This window comes from Cherax quadricarinatus, chromosome 44 (genome assembly GCF_038502225.1).
Source record: "Cherax quadricarinatus isolate ZL_2023a chromosome 44, ASM3850222v1, whole genome shotgun sequence".
In the NCBI taxonomy this organism is placed as follows: Eukaryota; Metazoa; Arthropoda; class Malacostraca; order Decapoda; family Parastacidae; genus Cherax; species Cherax quadricarinatus.
Window position 1 is genome coordinate 5,258,527 of NC_091335.1, and position 20,454 is coordinate 5,278,980.

Consider the following 20,454-nt stretch of genomic DNA (forward strand, 5'->3'; position numbering starts at 1 on the left):
CAGGTCGCACACTGAAGTCCGAGGTTCGATTCCCGGTACGGGTGGAACCTTTAGGACGTGTCCCCTTAAGACAGCTGTTGTCCATGTTCACCTAACAGTAAAAGATACCTCGGTGTCAGCCGACTCGTGTGGGTCGCATCCTGGGACAAAACTAACCTAATTTGCCCGAAATGCTCAGCATAATAATACTGTCGATATACTAGTATGTCTTTGACGTCATCTATGATCTGTAATGCACCTTGTAGAAATAATAATAATAATAATAATAATTATTATTATTATTATTATTATTCACTGTATACACATTCCTTGGTGCACTTAATTGTGATTCCCAGAGTGGAAGGTTTGGCAGTATTTCATGGTGATACTGGAGTCTCCCAGATCAGGGTGGCTGATATCGTTACTGGAATGAGAGACCATCCTTATTTATGGAGTATACCAAGAAAACCATCCTTATTTATGGAGTATACCAAGAAAACCATCCTTATTTATGGAGTATACCAGGAAAACCATCCTTGTTTATGGAGTATACCAGGAAAACCATCCTTGTTTATGGAGTATACCAGGAAAACCATCCTTGTTTATGGAGTATACCAGGAAAACCATCCTTGTTTATGGAGTATACCAGGAAAACCATCCTTGTTTATGGAGTACACCCTTGTTTATGGAGTATACCAGGAAAACCATCCTTGTTTATCCTTTTATGTATACCAGGAAAACCATCCTTGTTTATGGAGTATACCAGGAAAACCATTATGGAGTATACCAGGAAAACCATCCTTGTTTATGGAGTACACCAGGAAAACCATCCTTGTTTATGGAGTACACCAGGAAAACCATCCTTGTTTATGGAGTATACCAGGAAAACCATCCTTGTTTATGGAGTATACCAGGAAAACCATCCTTGTTTATGGAGTATACCAGGAAAACCATCCTTGTTTATGGAGTATACCAGGAAAACCATCCTTGTTTATGGAGTATACCAGGAAAACCATCTTGTGTTATGTTTGTTATAACCATTCTGGTGGCCTGGTGGCTGAAGCTCTCGCTTCACACGGCGAGGGTCTGGGTTAGATTCCCAGCCAGGGTAGAAACATTGGTCGTATTTCTTTACACCTGTTGTCTTTGTACCCCATCAGTAAAATGGGTACCTGGGTATTAGTCGACTGGTGTGGGTCGCATCCTGGTATACTGACCTAATTTGCCCGAAATGCTGATCATAACGAGGGGCTTGCTATATAGTAGTATGTCATTGATGTCAGTTAGGACTGTATACCTTCTACATGTACTTGTAGTAAACAAAGATAATAATATTATTATATGTTATAACCTTGCAAAATGTCATTTAAACGAAGACGTCGACAAAATGAGCTGTATTGTATCTAATTGTGTTAATAAAAATGTCCTTTAACTGTTTCGTTGGGGAAATAGACGGATCATCACCAAACTGTCACAATAACTACTAAAATAGATAAACGTGTGGAGATATGGGTTTATAAATTATAGTCAGATTTCTGGAAGTGGAGAAGAATCCTTCCTCCGTAGGCCATGCCTGTCTTTAAGAGGCGACTAAACTGCCAGGAGCAAGGGGATAGAAAATGAATAATCTTAATTTCTTTAAGTACATGATACAACTTATACAGACCATAGCTGACACCAGTGACATACTATATAGGAACCCCCTGGTTATTCAGTGCATTTCGGGCAAATTAGGTCAATTCTGTCCCTAGGATGCGACCCACACCAGTCCACTAACATCCCGGTACCTACTTACTGCTAGGTGAACATGGACAACAGTTGTCTTAAGGGAACACGTCCTAAAGTTTTCACCCGTACAGGGGATCGAACTACAGACCTTGGTGTGTGAGCTGAGTGCGCTACCAACTGAGCTACTGGACACCCTTCTCCTGTATAAATTACTAAATACAAAAAGAAAACGTGCGGGTTTTTTTTTTTTAGGTCGCCCAGCCTCGGTGGGCTGCTATACTATGTACTATACCTAGTTGGCGAATATTTTTTTTAATATAATTTCTAGCGAGACGAATAATGTGAGGCTGGGGTGATGGATGGAGCAGCTGGAATGATGGAGCACCTGGAAGCTGGAATGGAGCACCTGGAAGCTGGAATGATGGAACACCTGGAAACTGGAATGGAGCAGCTGGAAGCTGGAATGGAGCAGCTGGAAGCTGGAATGGAGCACCTGGAAGCTGGAAGTTGCAATTATGGAGCACCTGGAAGCTTGAATTATGGAACAGCTGGAAGCTGGAATGGAGCAGCTGGAAGCTGGAATGGAGCAGCTGGAAGCTGTAATGATGGATGGAGCAGCTGGAAGCTGTGGGAATCCCACCGCTGCTGCTGTTGGCTAGGTTCTTCAGCAGTACCTCCAGTCATCCTGAGTCATCACTACCGTCATCCACACTAATCATTACTTGCTGTTTCTTCTTATTTTGTTTAAGCATATTCTCCCCCCCTCCCTCCCTCCCTTGGTTTAGCGCTTCTTTTTTTTTATTATAATAATCTGCCCCCCCCACCTGTCTCTAAATCATGCCGTGTGATGGGATATAACAGGATAATAGCTGTACACAGATAACCCGCACATAAGGGCTCCCGGAGAAACTTACGAGGTTTTGGTCCGACTTGGACCATTTACAGTGTGACTTTCTAAGTTGTCCAAGTCGGGTTATTTGTGTAATGTTCCAGTCACGGTATTGTGCCTTTGTTCTTCAGGATAACGGGAAGTTTTTCTTTCTGCTTTCATAGTTAACAGGATTTTGATTCAAGACTGAAAAAAAAATATCATGGGATTGATAGAACCCGTAGTGAGCGATATGTTTCATTAATTAAATATCCTAAGGGTTGCATGTGTGTCTTTACTTTACAGGGGTCGATTCATAGCTCCTGGCCCCGTCTCTTGTTAGCGTCATTATCGATTTCTGAAGTCCGGGTCTCCATCATAACTGCTCTGGAAAATGTATTATTGTGTGTGCCTCCACCGCCTCTTCATATAGTTTCTAGTTGTCCCGTAGCTCGATTTCGTGGTTCGGTTCCCGGCACGGCTGGAAACATTAGGACGTGTTTCCTTAAGATACCTGCTGCCCCTGTTCACCTAGCAGTAAAATAGGTACCTGAGTGTTAGTCGACTGGTGTGGGTCGTATCCTGGTCAAAACTGACCTAATTTGCCCGAAATGCTCTGCGAAACAAGGGGCTTTCTATATGTCACTGATGTCTGTTATGGTTTGTATACCTTGTATATGTAGAAATAGATTATTATTATAACACTTGTCACTGGGGCAGACAACGTGTTTCCTAAAATTCCTATAAATTATCGATGTTGTTAGCCGTCATTAGGTTAGGTAAAATTTGACAGGAAAAAGGATAAGCGTTGCCTGACGCGGGTCTGTCATATGACCCGCAGATTGAGCTTTTGGTCATCTGGCCCAGGCCTTCCACAGGCTTACTCCTCCACCCCTTAAAAAATTATGGCTATAGTTATAACCATTTCATAGCCGTCATCTCTGCCCCCCCTGGCTCCTCCTCCATCCCTTTTTGCCTCTATGTATCTACTCTTTCATCTATAAGTTATTCAGAGTTACTCAGAAGAGCCTGTATTTCAATAATTTTTTTTACTTAATTCTGCGCCTGATCTATCTGTCTTGGGAATATGTAATCTTTATTACACACAAGGTTTTCGTAAGATTTAAAGGAATCTCTGTGGACAAGACTTTTGTTCGGGTTTTTAACCCCTGAGGGTTAGCCATCCAGAATAACCTAAGAAAGTCAGTGCGTCATCGAGGACCGTCTTGTCTTATTTCTATTGGGGTCCTTAATCTTGTCCCCCAGGATGCGACCCACACCAGTCGACTAACACCAGGTACTTATGTGCTTGCTAGGTGAACAGGGACAACAGGTGTAAGGAAACACCCAATGTTTCCACCCGTGCCGGGGAATGAACCACGGACACTGTGAGGCGAATGTGTGTTTCATGAACATCGGTCTATTGGTTTCTGCTCTGTTAAGTGTGAGTAACATCCCTGTAAATGGGGATGGGACGATACCAAAATTTTGGCCGATATACATAATATCGATACTTTTCCCGTGTTAGAGGCCCAAGACTGTTCAACTGCCTCCGAGCATACATAAGGTGGATTACCAATAGACCCCTGGCTGTCTTCAAGCAGGCACTGGACAAGCACCTAAAGTCAGTACCTGACCAGCCGGGCTGTGGTTCGTACGCCGGGTTGCGTGCGGTCAACAGTAACTGCCTGGTTGATCAGACCCTGATCCACCATGAGGCCGGACGACGGGGGCGTTGACCCCCGGAACTCTCTCCAGGTATAATTATATAAACCCGTAGGATTATACAGCGCTTGTGGGTGGGGGGGGTGGAAGGTATTCAGGCTTAATTCGGGGAACCGGAGCACAAATCCAGTTCCCTAGATCAAGAGCCCCTCACCAGCATCAAGGAACCTCCCTTGAGGGGATTTCCAGCCAGTAACACTAGCTGTATTAAATTTAGTTGTGGACTGTTTATATTACCGAAAAATTACTTTGGACTGGACACCCTCAAGTAATTTGTTTATCCACGGTTTAAATTCATTATATACATCACTTTTATATTATATAAAACTGGGCGAGTGTACGTAAATGCAGAACATAAGTTATTTACCAAGTTAGTATTTTGGTGATGCATCCTAACTCCTCCTGAGCAGGCAGGTAGGTTAAATGTTGGTCAGTACTAGATACCTTCCCTATTTGGTGGGTTGATACCCTATATGAAGCGAAATTAAATAATTGTTGGTACACACGATGATCAACATGTTGAATGACCGCGTCCAGAATTATCTTCATTATCAGTCTTATTATGACCCGATTACTATGTATCTGAATCCTTCCGGATAACTATTATATTCACTCATTTCATGGTCCCCAATAATTGCCGACACTTTTCGTCGGCTTCGATTACCCAGGATCAAATTCTGCAACACTCCCCCAGTTAATATATACGTTCCGCCATTTTCATTGTTCTCCCTTTTTTTTTTTCTACCAATACATCTTTTCAATTAATTTAATAACACTTCTAGATGTGCACTACATTTTCATTATTGAAATACTAATTTCCTTTAAATGACAACATTTTCACTTTATTCAACTCCTTACAGAATATAGGGAAATATTAGAGAATATAAGTTATCATGTCGCAGAACATCTTTTAAAAGTGACTGAAGTTATATACCTATACAGTTTTCAGATAAACATTATCTCCATTAATTCTTACACACAAATTACAGGAAGATTATCAAAATTTTCCACAGGAAGATTATTAAATAATTTCTTTGAGATGATAATGTTGTTAGTCATTACTTGGCTGTTGTTAACTGCTGGTTGTTAAGGCACTTCTCAATGTGTTCGTACTTTCCTATTTGTGGTTGCTGGGGTCGATTCACAACTCCTGGCCCTGCCTTTTCGCTGCGTGCTTTAAGGTCCATTCTCTCCTTGCTCCAAGAACCTTATCGTACCTCTTCTTAAAGCTATGTATGGATCCTGCCTCCACTACTAAACTTTCCGAATTGTTCCACTTCCTGACAAATCTAAAGCTGAAGAAATACTACCTAACATCCCTGTGGCTTATCTGAATTTCAACTTTCAGGTGTCTCCTTATTCCTGTGTCCCATCTCTGAAACGTAGCCCTGTCTGTGTACTCTCGTGTGTGTGTGTGTGTGTGTGTGTGTGTGTGTGTGTGTGTGTGTGTGTGTGTGTGTGTGTGTGTGTGTGTACGTACGTACGTACGTACTCGCCTAATTGTGGTTGCAGGGGTCGAGACTCAGCTCCTGGCCCCGCCTCTAATCCTCCGGGTTTAGCGCTTCCCCCTTGATTATAATAATTCACTGGTCACTAGGTCCTCTCTCCCTACTCCATGAGCTTCATCATACCTCGTCATAAAACTATGTATGGTTCCCGCCTCCACTACGTCACTTGCTAGGCTATTCCACTTCCTGACAACTCTATGACTGAAGAAATACTTCCTAACATCCCATTGACTCGTCCGAGTCTTCAACTCCCAATTGTGGCCCCTTGTTTCTGTGTCCCCTCTGTGGAACATCCTGTCTCTTATCTATTCCACGCAGTATTTTGTGTGCGCGCACGTGTGTGTGTGTGTGTGTGTGTGTGTGTGTGTGTGTGTGTGTGTGTGTGTGTGTGTGTGTGTGTGTGTGCGCGTGCGCGCGCGTGTGTGTGCATGAGTAACTCTCACAATTGTGAGGCAGTGTTAATGTTATTTTTAAACACACGTGTAGTAACAATAGGTTAGAAAGTATCAGCTGATTTTCAACATATACCATAAAATGGCCGATACTGATACTTGGGTACATCCCTACGGATGAAAACCATTAATTCCTGTGCTTCTCTGACAGCACCTGGGAAATTAATACTAATCAGGTTGGATCCAAGGTGAGGGGGTAGTTCTGGTTTCCTGGATCAATAGCCTTTCATTGGCATCAAGACAACTCTTCCCCCCTTTTCATAGTCACTAAGTATAGCTGAAGAAAAGAATGATCCTGGAGAGAGCCATTTCCTGAACGAATCTGCTGGATATCTTAGTCTATTTCTGTAATGTTGGAAGATGCCTAGAGCTATCATTCAAGTCCCCCTGTTGTTATTCTGTATCTTTTATCTCACACACACACACACACACACACACACACACACACACACACACACACACACACACACACACACACACACACACACACACACACACACACACACACACACACACACACACACACACACACACATGTACACACACATACATACACACACACACACACACACATATATATATATATATATATATATATATATATATATATATATATATATATATATTAGTGTGTGTGCAATACAAATTGCAGAAAGGCAGTCCTGACTGGCATCACCATGTTACCTTACTCTGAGAAAACTTCCTCTTATTCTACCTGTTGCTAATCTTGCATAGCTCCTGATAATGCACAGAGACGTATGAAAGATCTTGAGCTGAAGATTTCCATCCCCCATGGCTTGGTGTGTGTGTGTGTGTGTGTGTGTGTGTGCATGCATGCACACACACACTACATACATACATACACATACATACATACACGTGTACAGGAGGGGCCCTTACAGTCCTTCACTTTATGGCATTTTACTAATGCAGCAGTTTTCAATTATACCTATTTATTTATTGAGACCTACAATAAATATGTTCACCACTCACTATAAGCTAAGGACGAAAATATTTTAAGGTAGTGTGTATTGTATATGTATATTTTAGCTCCCTGGGTGGTTGCTGTCTACCAACCTACTACCTAGACATATACTAGTAGTAGGTTGGTAGACAGCAACCACCCAGGGAGGTACTACCGTCCTGCCAAGTGAGTGTAAAACAAAAGTCTAATTGTTTTACATGATGGTAGGATTGCTGGTGTCCTTTTTTTCTGTCTCGTAAACATGCAAGATTTCAGGTACGTCTTACTACTTCTACTTACACTTACGTCGCACTACACATACACGTACAAGCATATATATACACACACACACACCCCTCTGGGTTTTCTATTTTCTTTCTAGTTCTTGTTCTTGTTTATTTCCTCTTTTCTCCATGGGGAAGTGGAACAGAATTCTTCCTCCGTAAGCCATGCGTGTTGTAAGAGGCGACTAAAATGCCGGGAGCAAGGGGCTAGTAACACCTCCTGTATACATTACTAAATTTAAAAAGAAACTTGTTTTTCTTTACGGGCCACCCTGCCTTGGTGGGATACGGCCGGTTTGTTGAAAGAATATATAATATACATACTACTTACATATGTACATTTTTTTTTTTTTTTTGCAGGTGATTGCTGCTAGCAGCGAGTACTACAAGTTTTGAGCATCATCCGACAGAGATTGTTCAGATGGTGCACCATCATGGCCTCACGGATGATACTGGTTCTCCACCTGCTACACTTCTGGGTGGCTTCAACCTATGCCAGTATTATATCATGTGGACAGTGCGAGAGAAACACTAACGCTGAGCTGGAGTGCCCTAGGTCCATTGATCCTCAGAGGTTTAAGGTGTCAGTAACTGACCATAAGGATTACCCACAGAGTGTGCTACACCTTACATGTCGATATGATGCACCAGCCATTAATATTTCGCTGATTGAAGATTGTGAGTTTTCTTCAGTCAAGTATGTAGAATTTCAGAGGTGCCCCTTATTTAACACATCGTTCAGTGAAATCTTTGAACAGATTGGTATACGTCCGGAAAATGTAACCTCATTATTATTTAGTAATGTCGGCCAGCGAAGTGGATTAGAATTAGAAGAATGGCATCTCAGAGGTTTAAAAAACCTGAAGAATTTGGTGTTTGAAGCTAACAGTTTTACTGCCATACCACCAAATCTATTGGAAGCCACTCCAAAACTGCGTCATTTTAGTTTTACCTCAAATAAAATGGAAAGTCTCCCAGAATCTTTATTTAAAAGTACACCAAACTTGACAGAAATATATCTGTATAATAATGCTTTTACTAGTTTACCAGTTGGTTTGTTTGCAAATCTTTCTAAATTGACAAATTTGAGCCTTTGGGAGAACAAATTGACTGAATTACATCCCGAGTTGTTATCAACAGTTCCACAACTGTTGTCACTCGAACTGACTCATAACAAAATATCACAGTTTGATTCAGGTGTATTTTCTAACCTTACGAACCTTAGAAGTGTTTTACTTAATTCTAACTCACTTGAATTTCTTCCTGAGAATATATTTCATAACTGTCCCAATTTAGAAATTTTGGAAAGTAATTTCAATAAAATTACTTCCCTGTCTTCAGAGCTCTTCAAGAAATCCACAAAATTAAAACGGTTGGATTTTAGCAATAACCAAATTCGCAGTCTCCCACAGAACATATTTAAGGGCTTGAATGACTTAGCTAAGCTTTTATTAAAGAGAAATGGCTTGACAAGTTTACCTGTGGATATATTCACAGATTTGACGAATCTTGAAGCCTTGGATCTTCAGTCAAACCTCTTGGTGGCTCTCCCATCTCGCTGTTTTGATAACCTAAGGCAAATGAATGTATTGGTTCTGAAAAACAATAGCATTAGTGAACTACCTGATGACATTTTTAAAAACTGTGAAAGCTTGAAAAAGCTTTACGTGAGTTACAACAACTTAAGTGTCCTCCAGAGCTCTTCATTTCCACATCCAAGAACATCTCTTGAACTTCTAGATCTTGCCAACAACAATATATCATTTTCAGTACAAAGTAATATGGATTCAGCCTCACAACTTATTACACTTGAAGAACATTTTCCTCTTTCTGAACAAACAAATCTAACATTATTGTGCCTAAGTAATAACAGAATTCCTGTAGTATCACAAGCTTTCACTACCAATTTCCCAGAGCTAGAAGAACTAGATCTTGATGGAAATATAATAGAGTACTTGGACTTTAATTATCTTTCATTCAAATCAGATAATGTAGTCATTAAACTTAACAATAACAAAATCAAAAGCATATCTTTACAGGATGCAGCACACACTCAGCCCCCAAAAATTGTCAATGTGCAGCTAGAGGGCAACCAATTAAGTTGTGATTGTAATATATATAAGTTTGCTAGACTGTTGCAGGGAAAGTCTTTTCAAAAGGGCGAAAACACATTTCAATATCAAGTCGAGAATCGGGAAAAAATCACTTGTTCTTATCCAGAGAACCAGAATTTACAGATCCCTGTCATGAAAGTCAACACAGACGTCCTAACATGCCAGGTTCAAGAATGTCCCAACAGATGCAGATGTTTCACACGTCCTCATGATATGATGCTCATCATTAACTGTGCTTATCAAGGACTACAGTCCATACCAAAGTTAACACATGACTTGGTAAAAGGAAACTATTCATTAACTTTGAATTTAAGCAACAATACCATTACAAATTTGAATGGCCTTCAAGATTCTGAATATTCATCTCTTGTGAATTTGACAGTACCAAATAATAAATTGTCATTCATTAATGAATCAGTCTTACCGGACCATTTAAAAGTTTTAGACATCCGTGGGAATAACTTTACATCTCTCTCAAAGTCATTGTTAGAATTTTTGAATTCTTCTGTCACGCTCAGCTTGGGAGAGAATCCCTGGCACTGCAACTGTGATCTGGATGACCTCCATACATTTCTTCGGGATCCTAACAGAAAGGTAGGATATTTGTATGAATCTGTGTAAATTAGGTTAATCTAGTGTTATTACTGAACTGAACTTTAGAAAAATGATAATTGTATAAATAAGATGTGTGAGCATGCACATTTGTAAGCATGTTAACCCTGCAAGAATGAGGGCTTAAAAGAAAAGAAATTTCATGTCTTGTCCACTATTGTTCTCTTAATCACATTTTCTCACACTTTCTAACCAAGTTAGAGGATTTATTTAGCCATTCCAGTTTTTCTTTTGATCCTTTTAGTGGTACACAGGTGCTTTCTTAGGAGTTTTCACATGACTACTTATTCACACTTCATGATCTTCATGAGAGTTCAAAATCTCTAAGCAAGAATAGTTATGCTAAATATTAAAACATTGTGTCATATAATGTCTTCAAAGCAAAACTAAATTTATATAGAAATGTAATATTGACATGGTTCTCATATACACAGGTGACTGACTCCCACAACATAATCTGTGACAACTTGGATGAGCCTTTAATCAATGTTCAAAAAGAAGACCTATGCCCCATTATCCGGCAGGCAATGGTCATAGTTACCATTACCTGCATAACCATCTTTCTGTTTCTCTTCTGTGTACTCGGTGAGTCTGAAGTTTATTATTACATTCATGAAGACCTAAGCCCACTGGGGCCATGCAGCCACCTTGCTTCTACTTCCAGTATATATTGTAAATCCCTGGTTCATACCCTTGCTTTAAAGGACTGACCACCCTGTTAAGACTGAGGGACTGATCACTTCCAAATTACCTCTCCAATCCTACTGTCTCCAGTGTTATAATTTTTTATATTAGACTGAAGCCTGCTGTGTAATGAATCCCTTCGACCAAAGAAATAAACGAGTGCTGCACGCATTGTGCTCATCTTGTCAATATTGTGTATTTATAATACAGTGCCTGGAGGGCACTCAGGTTTGATCCGAGAAAGGGATGGACAGGTTCATTTCCCTGAATCGAGCACCTTAAATCAAGGAACCTCCCTGAAGGGTAGTGGTTCTCCTTAATTGCCTAGGATTATCTCTGAAAAGCACTTCTTGCCCTCTGACTCTCATACCTATGCTCCTTATTTCCAGTTTCTTGATTGTAATCTAATATCTGACCACCTGACTATTTTTTTTTTTTTGAGCCTTTTCTTATCTGCCTCTGCCTTACTTCTGTGTCGCCGCTGCTCTTACTACTGTAGCTTCAACTATCACTACCACGGCCTGGTCTCAGACTGGGCTGCGAGGGGCGTTGAACCCCAAAACCCTCTCCAGGTATACCCCAGGTAACTGTTTCCTCTTCCCAACCTGTCTTCTAGTCCATTTTACTTCTCTCTCACTTGTGATTTGACGGTGATCCAGGATGGAATTTTTTTTTTTTTTTTTTTTTCCCTGAAGTGCAGGTTACAGTATTTACAAATATTTGCAATTAACCCTTTGGGGGTCACCAGGCCCTCTCAGAGACTTGTTCTCAGGGTCGCCAATTTAAAAAAAAAAAAAAAAATCTTATGAAAAGATAGCGCTGTATAATCCTCCGGGTTTAGCACTTCCCCCTTGATTATAATAATAATCCCGATCATAATGACACCAAAAGTATGAAATTTTATGGAAAACTTACGGAATTATGCTCTTGCGAAGTTAGCGGTCTCGATGTTTACGCATCGGCGATTTTGCCCACTTTCAGCCCTATTTTCGGCCAATTCCAATGTACTAGTCGACAAAAATCATAACTATTTCGCTAGAACTCTATTTTTTCTATCGAATGAGTACAAGAAACCACCCATTTACCGATTTCAACTATCCAATAAAGTGGTCAGAATTTAGCAATTTTACCAATTTCACACAAATTTCAAAAGATGCCAATTTCCGAATAGGGTTCAGAATAAACAAAGACATTCCAGGCACTAAAATAACATTTCCTCTGTTCATTAGTCACGTCTCAAGGCCCCTATTACATTCTTTTGCTTTCCACTTTGAATTTTTATTCTCACAAAAAATAGATGATTTACTGTTATGCAGACTACTGCATTAGTGTAGAAATGGTACAAATAATATCAGCGCACTTGTGAAAGAATATTAGATTTGCCAGTTGACGTGTATTGGACGCTTGGCATGATTTGTTTATTTTTGAACTTTGGTAAAAATCGAACATTTCTGCTACTTTGAGCTCAATTTCAAGGTACTTTTCATTGTAAAACCAGTCAAAATCATCTCAATTTCTGTAATATGTCTTCCATTCTATAAAATGAGACCAAGAAAACTAGAATACAACAATAAATACCATTGGAAATTACAGTGCAAAGTCGCTGTGTTGCAGGATTTTTTTTTATACTGCGCACACTGACCACATAGACCCATTCTTTCGTATGTAGGCCTACCAGCTTTCTCTCACTAGATTTGAGGGCGCTAGAATTTATGCGTACTAGTACGTCAAAAACCCTGGGGCGTAAGCCGTAATAGTACGGCCGAAACCCCCAAAGGGTTAATGTATTATGTATGAACTTTATTCTCCAACTGTAGACTAATTCTTGTCAAAACATCTGACACAGATTGAAGTTGACTCAATACATGAACACTGCTATGGAACCCGAGACAAAATATGTTCAAATGAAAGCTGCGCTTTTTAAAATTTAGTGTTAATAATTTCACATTCTTCAAAACAAATTTAATAATGTATTTTTTTTATTTGCAGGAACTGTCAGTGTTTACAAATACAAGCAAGATGTTAAAGTGTGGTTATTTACACATCGCATTTGTCTATGGGCTGTTGTTGAAGAGGAACACGAGGCTAATAAGAAATATGACGCTTTTATCAGTTATTCAAACAAAGTACGTAAGTGTTTATGAAAGCTTATAGATTAGAATTACTAGACATGTTGAGACCCCATTACAGTACAACACATAATACAGTATACTATTAATACAGCCTCTCCTCACTTAGCGACGTACTCGTTTACTGACAGCTCAGACTTAGTGGGCTCTGACCAGTATGCATACCTAAATAATGTAGTATATTAGAGCTGATTTCCTCTATTCTGTTTATTACAATATACAGTACACTACTGTAGAAACACTTAAAAATGTCAGAAATGTTGTAAATGGTGCAAAGGTGACATTAAAACAATATCAATGATTGACAAACCCACTACCATTATAGTATGCTCCTCCCTTAGCGGCGAATTTGTTTACCGACGTGGTGTTAGGAACGGAACTTCATCGTTAAGTGAGGAGAGGTTGTACCTTGTTCTACACATTTGTACATAATTTTAAAAACATTGTTATATTTTGACAGTTTTTGGAAAAACTTTTCTCAGGCAACTGCTTTAAATAGTTAAAATTAATTACTGTTATTATTGTAACTAAGCACTAAACCCACAAGGGTCATACAGCACTGAGTTAAAATAGAAACCCCTGAATTTGGCACAATTGACTTGTCCAGATCTCAATTGGCATTCATACCAATGCACTTATTGTTACCACTGTAACAACTGCTAGTGCACTCAGATCACACACTGAGGTCCATGGTTCGATCCCAGTATGGGTGGCAACATTAGTAAGACTTTATGTACTAAATAAAAAAAAAAAAAAATTGGTGCATTTTTCCAGGACGAAGAATTTGTGAACTCCGTACTAGTGCCTGGTCTAGAGTCTGGTGATCCAAAGTACAAAGTATGTCTCCACTATCGTGACTGGGTCCCAGGAGAGTACATTCAGGACCAGATTGATCAAAGCATAGAGGCCAGCCGTCGAACAATTGTCATACTCTCGTCCAATTCTGTTGAAAATGTTTGGGGGCAATTGCAGTTTAAAACTGCCCATTCCAAAGCCCTCAAAGAAAAAACCAACAAGATTATTGTTATTGTTTTTGGAGAGGTAAGTTATAAAACACTGCTTCTGTTTGTTTCATAGTTTGTAAATTTATCCTTTGTGATATACGTATACCCATCTTTTGAAAAATTATTAAAGGCCAGCATCTGAAACCCTTTGAGTTCTGTTGCATTTTTCACTTATCTTTTAACAGCCTAATTGATCAGCCCCTGATCCACCATGAGGCCCGGTCACAGACCGGGCCGCGTGGGGTGTTGACCCCCGAAACCCTCTTCAGGTAAAGCTTTATTTTTCTCATACTGCCTCAGCAGCAAGAGCATTGCCCACTGTACCATACATCAAAATGAGATCACACCACCAAAACTCTTCCTGAAAACTGGGAATCACAAATATTAAATCTGTTAAGGCAAGAGCTAAACCCAAAAGGGTCAGAGTTGCAAGGAGAGATGTGTAAACTTAAGTTTCCCCTTCACAGGGGTTAGTGGACATAGGGAAGGATGCAAGAATAAAGTTTAATTCAAATTATTATTATAATCAAAAAGAAATGGTAAACCTACAAGGATGAGCCTGGCCCATGGCCGTGCTCTGATAGTGAAACTCTCGAAACTCTTCAGAGGTAAAGGTCATACAGCGCAGTGGGACGGGATAGTGCAGGATTATAAAGTAGCAAGGGTGGAGTGGACAACAGAGGGAGTTAGAAAGCACTGAGGAGTTGCTGTCAAAAAGTCAATGAGGAAGTCTGAGTCAAAGGCGAGTCTAGTTTAATTCAGAGTTGGTGCAGTAGGTTAGTTTTCTTTAACAAGTCTTCATCAAAAGTAGGACCTTAAATCTCTATGCTCTATCAGTTTGGCTCTCTTTAGAGGATATTAAAAATATTAAGTGTTGAAACCTGATGCCCCTCTGTATTGCATACAAAAGATTGTGTTTGTATACATAAGGGGTTACATAGCTGGTTAGCCAGACTTGAGTCCTGGAAGTTAAAGTACAGTGCCTGCACTGGGATTGGGATATTGACTGTGTGGAGTGACATCTAAACTGTCATATCTGGGTACCTCTGCAAAGACAGTGATTGTGTAAATGATAAATGTTTCTTTTTTGGGTCCCCCTGCCTTGGTGGGAAACAGCCGGTGTTTAACCCTTTGAGGGTCGACAGGCCCTCTCCGAAACTCGTTCTCAGGGTCGGCCAAATTTAAAAAAAAAAAAAAAATTTTTCTCTTATGAAAAGATAGAGAATCTTTTCCCGATCATAAAGACACCATAAGTTTGAAATTTGATAGAAAACTTACGGAATTATGCTCTCGCAAAGTTAGCGGTCTCGGCGATGTTTACGCATCGGCGATTTTGCCCACTTTGAGCCCCATTTTCGGCCAATTTCGCTGTACTAGTCGACAAAAAACATGAATATTTCACTAGAACTCCATTTTTTCTATCGAATGGGTACAAGAAACCACCCATTTATTAAATTCAACTATCCAGTACAGTGGTCAGAATTTAGCAATTTTGCCAATTTCACACAAATTTCAAAAGATGCCAATTTCCGAATAGGGTCCAGAATAAACAAGAAAGACATTCCTGGCACTAAAATGACATTTCCTCTAGTCATTAGTCACGTCTCAAGGCCCCTCTTATATTCTTTTGCTTTCCATTTTGAATTTTTATTCTCACAAAAAATATAAGATTTACTGTTATGCAGACTACTGCATTAGTGTAAAAAATGGTATAAATATTATTGGTGCACTTGTGAAAGAATATTAGACTCGCCAGTTGACGTGTATTGCACGCTTGGCACGATTTGTTTACTTTTGAAGTTTGGTAAAAATCGAACATTTCTGCTACTTTGAGCTCAATTTCAAGGCACCTTTCATTGTAAAACCAGTCAAAATCATCTCAATTTCTGTAATATGTCTTCCATTCTATAAAATGAGACCAAGAAAACTAGAATACAATAAATACCATACGAAAATACACTGCAAAGTCGCTGATTTATTCCAAAAAAATGGTCAGTTTTTTTTTTCTCATGCACTGTGTGCTGCAGGATTGTTTTTAGACTGTGCACACTGACCACATAGACCCATTCTTTCATATGAAGGCCTACCAGCTTTCTCCCACTAGATTTGAGGCCGCTAGAATTTATGCATACTAGTACGTCAAAAACCCCTACGCGTAAGACGTACTAGTACGACGAAAACCCTCGAAGGGTTAAAAAAAAAAAAAAAAAAATTACCAGTATAATTAAAAAACTACAGTTGGTTGTGCATTAATTTTCTTGTGTATGATTTTATTATAAATTTGGTATGCATAAATATACAGCAAAGCCTTGATTTAACAGATCAATAGAATGTAGCAGGTGACTGGTAGTGGTGATTGTGGTACTATAAAAAGACAGTATTTTGCCTAATCCGGACAAAAGCTGTAAATTCCTTGACCAGTGCACTTTGTCTGCTGCTCTCTAATCAGTTGACCTAGCGTACACTATGTATTTCAGAAGTTTGTTAAATCAAGCTATTAAATGTGTTGATACTAATACAAAAATACATCAGAAAGTGGTATACAGGAGGGCCATGCTCATACAGCAGGTTAAGTCTCAGGCCACCATTGTAAAGCAAAACAAGACCTTTGTGCACTTACAAATTCTTATAAAACCCTGATAACATATTTACACTATCATATACTATTAAGTGAGCAATAGAGCTAGACCAAAAAAAATGCATACACAGTACACATTACTTATTTTAAAATATTTTTGTCTAGCTTATAGTGAGTGAATGTTTATTGTAGGTCTCAATAAATGAAGATTGGGTATAATTGAATACCTGCTGTATTAGTGAAATGTCGTAAAGCGGGGCTCGCCTGTATTACTGTAGAGATAACAGTTTTTATTTTGTTAGGTGCCACCAGATTCAGAGTTGGATGAAGAGCTCAGACTGTATCTTTCCACAAGGACGTATCTTCAGTGGCGTGACCCAAAGTTCTGGGAGAAGTTGCGTTATGTCATGCCACATCCTCAGGAATTTATTAATAAACACAAGCACACAGATAAGTTTGAACTTGTCATATCAAATTCCAAACAAAACCCTTGACTTTGATCCTCATGTGCAGTGGTATTATTATTACAATCATAACCAGGAACTAAAGCCATAAGGATCATAGTGCTTCTGTGCAGTGGTAGAAAATAGTGAAAAAAAAAATTGATTTATGACACGATTTTCATTCTATATTTTTTTTTAGTGAAAATATTGAAAAATTTTAAAACTGAATACTTAAGACATTGCTCAAGACAACTGTGTTGAAAAGTCGTAGTGCCTTTTCATAGAATCTACAAATCAAAACTTCATTGAGGCTTCAAAGGTCTGTTAAGACCACAGTGGAAAAGTATTTTTTTTTTTTCATACTGTGTGAAAGACAATAAAGGTTTCCCCTTTAAACTATGATACTAGCAGTAGATTATTGTAAATAGTTTAGCAAAGGAGTTAGTGCCTCTAACAAAATGCAATGTTGTTACTGTTATCAGGCAAGTATCATGTCATTGTATGCTATCAATGCAAGTTAAGACATGTACAACACTGGTGTGTTTCTTGCCAAAACGTTATCAATGTAGCAGGCTTCTTCATTCAAATACAGGCAAATAAAACACTGGAGATAGTCAGTTTGAGGTGTTCAGTCTCAGCCTTAATTGGTGGTGATCAGTCCCTGTCTAAAGCAAGAGGCATACAGCCAGACCACCTTATACGAGAGAGGAAGAGAGGTTTAGAGGCTGGGCTACATCACTAGTGGGTCAGTTTTGCCTGTGATGTCACCTCCAGCTGCTACACCTCACTTTTGCTCCTGTAGTCTGGCCACATCTGCTTTTAGCCCAAGTGCTGATCACCTAAAATTTACTTCTATCATCTACAGTGTTTTATTTGCTAGAAGCCTGTTTTGGAGGCAAAACATTTTGGCCATAAATACACAGGTGTTGCAAGTGTCTTACTGATCAATTTATTGAATATTTACAAAATATTTTAAATGTCTTTCTCAATACCTGTTGACTTGGATCATTGTTCACCCTGACTTCTGATGTTAGTATTATACGTATTATCTTTATAAGCCTACATCTGGATTCTCCTCGAACCACAATGAATGTTTCCATTATGTATATGGAAGTGACATTGAATTGTTGCAACAGTTTACCTGCTAAACTTTCTTCCTAGTCAAAAATTTCATTTCGATATTCACAGGTATACTAATAAATTTTATTTAGGGTAAAGCATTAAACCCATAAGGGGTCATACAGTGCCTGGGGAATAAGGGAGAATTTGGTTCAAGCCAAGGACTGGGAGGGCAGGTTTAATTCCTTGCATCAAGGACCCCCCCCCCCCATTGATGGGGGCATGCTAATAGGACTGCTGTCTTGCTTCCAAGGTTTGGAGCTAGACAGCAGTAGATTGGTGAAACTTTAACCATATTTCATGTTCACTTTTTAAGTACGGCAGTAGTTTGCCAATATCTCAAGAGATACTGTGCATTAGGTAATAATTAATGTTAAAGGTAAAAAAAGACTGTTGAACAAGCTTTTATAGTGCCAAACCCAATAGGGTCAGGTGGAAAGTGCTAAACAAAGAATATGCAAAAGTCAGAGACCAGTGTGGGGTAGGAGTATGCAAGAGGTAATGAGGGTAGTGGGGTAGTGCTAAATGTAACACAAAGTTGATGCAGCAAGTTAGTTTCTTATAGTCAGAGGAAGTCTGCAGCAAAGGTGGGACCTTCAGCAAGGTTAGATAGCAAGTGTGCCCACTGATGCACAGGACAATCAATTAAGAGATGTTGAACTAATAATGTAATTTGGCAATCCTCACAGAGCATTTTTCCATAAGTTTTCCCGTGAGTGAGAAGTGTCGGATGCACAGGCCTGAGTGTAGTCTTCCCCAAACACTACAGCAATGGCAAGAAACCCAAATGTAGTTTGACAGACATATTGTTACTAACCCAACTATGTAGGAAATTTGTCGAGAAATTATGGAAAAATAGTCTGAAAGAGGAAGACTCCTGTATACAATGAGGTCATGAACTGCCGACAGAACATTGGAGCTTGTCTGTTCATTGCTCCAAACGTCTATCCATCCAGGGACTCAGGAGAAAATGTCTGTTTACTAGAGATACGACAACCAAGGTTGTACAGGTCTCCCTCAACATTCGCGGGCTTCACGCATTTGCGAATTCCCAGCCACCAAATCGTATTTAAGTTTTCCGCCACCCGCACGTCCCTACTACACTCCCTCCAACTCCCGCAACTGGCAGCCAGCCAGCCCGCCCACCTGCCTAGACTCGTCATGCCATGCAGTAAAGTAAACAAAGTTTATTCAGGTATACACAAATACAGTTACACAGATTATCATACTTAGCAGCAAATGTGTAAAGTACCTAGGATAACCCAAAAAAGTTACTCCATATAATCACCTCCCTTCAACTGTCATCAGTAACTGCATGGCTAACTATCATTATTTGGGTAACTGTTCATTTGTTAAACTACAGTATAAATGTCAACCCATTCATGACTGCATATTGGAATGGCCATTTGGACAGGTATTGGATGACAATTTGTTTACTCAACACGGCGAAGAATTAACATTTCTGCTACTGCTAATAATACGATAAATTGAAGGAAATTGTATAAAAATGAGGGTTGAAGCAGTGGTCAAGGCATCATGAGTCAGTGTGGCTTTGTTTATGCTGGAGTAAGCATTAGCCTCTGTGCTCATTCAAACATTTCACAATAATTCATTGTATTTGGTGCTTGCTGATTGAGTGTGACTGCTACATAATTAACCATGGGCCCAAAGAAATTGAGAAACATGGTAGAATTGAAGAAAGAAATTGTACAAAAATACAAGACAGTGCACGGTAGCAGTTGAGGCAGTAGTATTTAATAATGTTATTAAACCATAACGTGCATAATTACCGACAATATGTAAAGTAAAAGAACAAGTGCAACTAATGTGACTTTTTATTGTGGCAACGTTTCGCTCTCCAGGAGCTTTGTCAAGCCGGCTTGACAAAGCTGCTTGAAAGCGAAATGTTGCCACAAAAAAGAAGTCACATTAGTTGCACTTGTATACTTTTACTTTACATAACATGTATGTATATAGTACAATATTTTATGATGTTTTCATGCATTGATTGTTCATGATTCAATAGGTTAAGGAAGCAGTATTGTATTATATTTCCCTACAATATATTGGGGACACCAAACATTCACGAGGTTCTTGATCCCCTAACCCTGTCAACAGTTGAGGGAGACCTGTATATGTAGAACAGTGGGATGAGGGTAATCAACTTCCTGGATAGCCTGTAGTTCACCGAGTGAAACTTACTGGGTCTTTACAAATAAAATGTACAAATGTTCAGCACGGTAAATAAAATGGAAGAAAAATT

The 20,454-nt window shown here is 39.3% G+C and overlaps 1 protein-coding gene across 1 annotated transcript in view; it reads left to right on the forward strand.

The window, feature by feature from the left end:
- Positions 1 to 20,454, forward strand: part of LOC128697487 (protein toll) — a 61,902-nt gene extending 41,448 nt beyond the window's left edge. Inside the window, exons 2-6 of the mRNA XM_053789214.2 lie at positions 7,869 to 10,216; positions 10,669 to 10,819; positions 12,908 to 13,044; positions 13,822 to 14,088; positions 16,932 to 20,454. Coding sequence (XP_053645189.2) covers positions 7,943 to 10,216; positions 10,669 to 10,819; positions 12,908 to 13,044; positions 13,822 to 14,088; positions 16,932 to 17,123 — 3,021 coding nt within the window. The 5' untranslated portion in view covers positions 7,869 to 7,942 and the 3' untranslated portion in view covers positions 17,124 to 20,454. The remainder of the gene's footprint in view (positions 1 to 7,868; positions 10,217 to 10,668; positions 10,820 to 12,907; positions 13,045 to 13,821; positions 14,089 to 16,931) is intronic.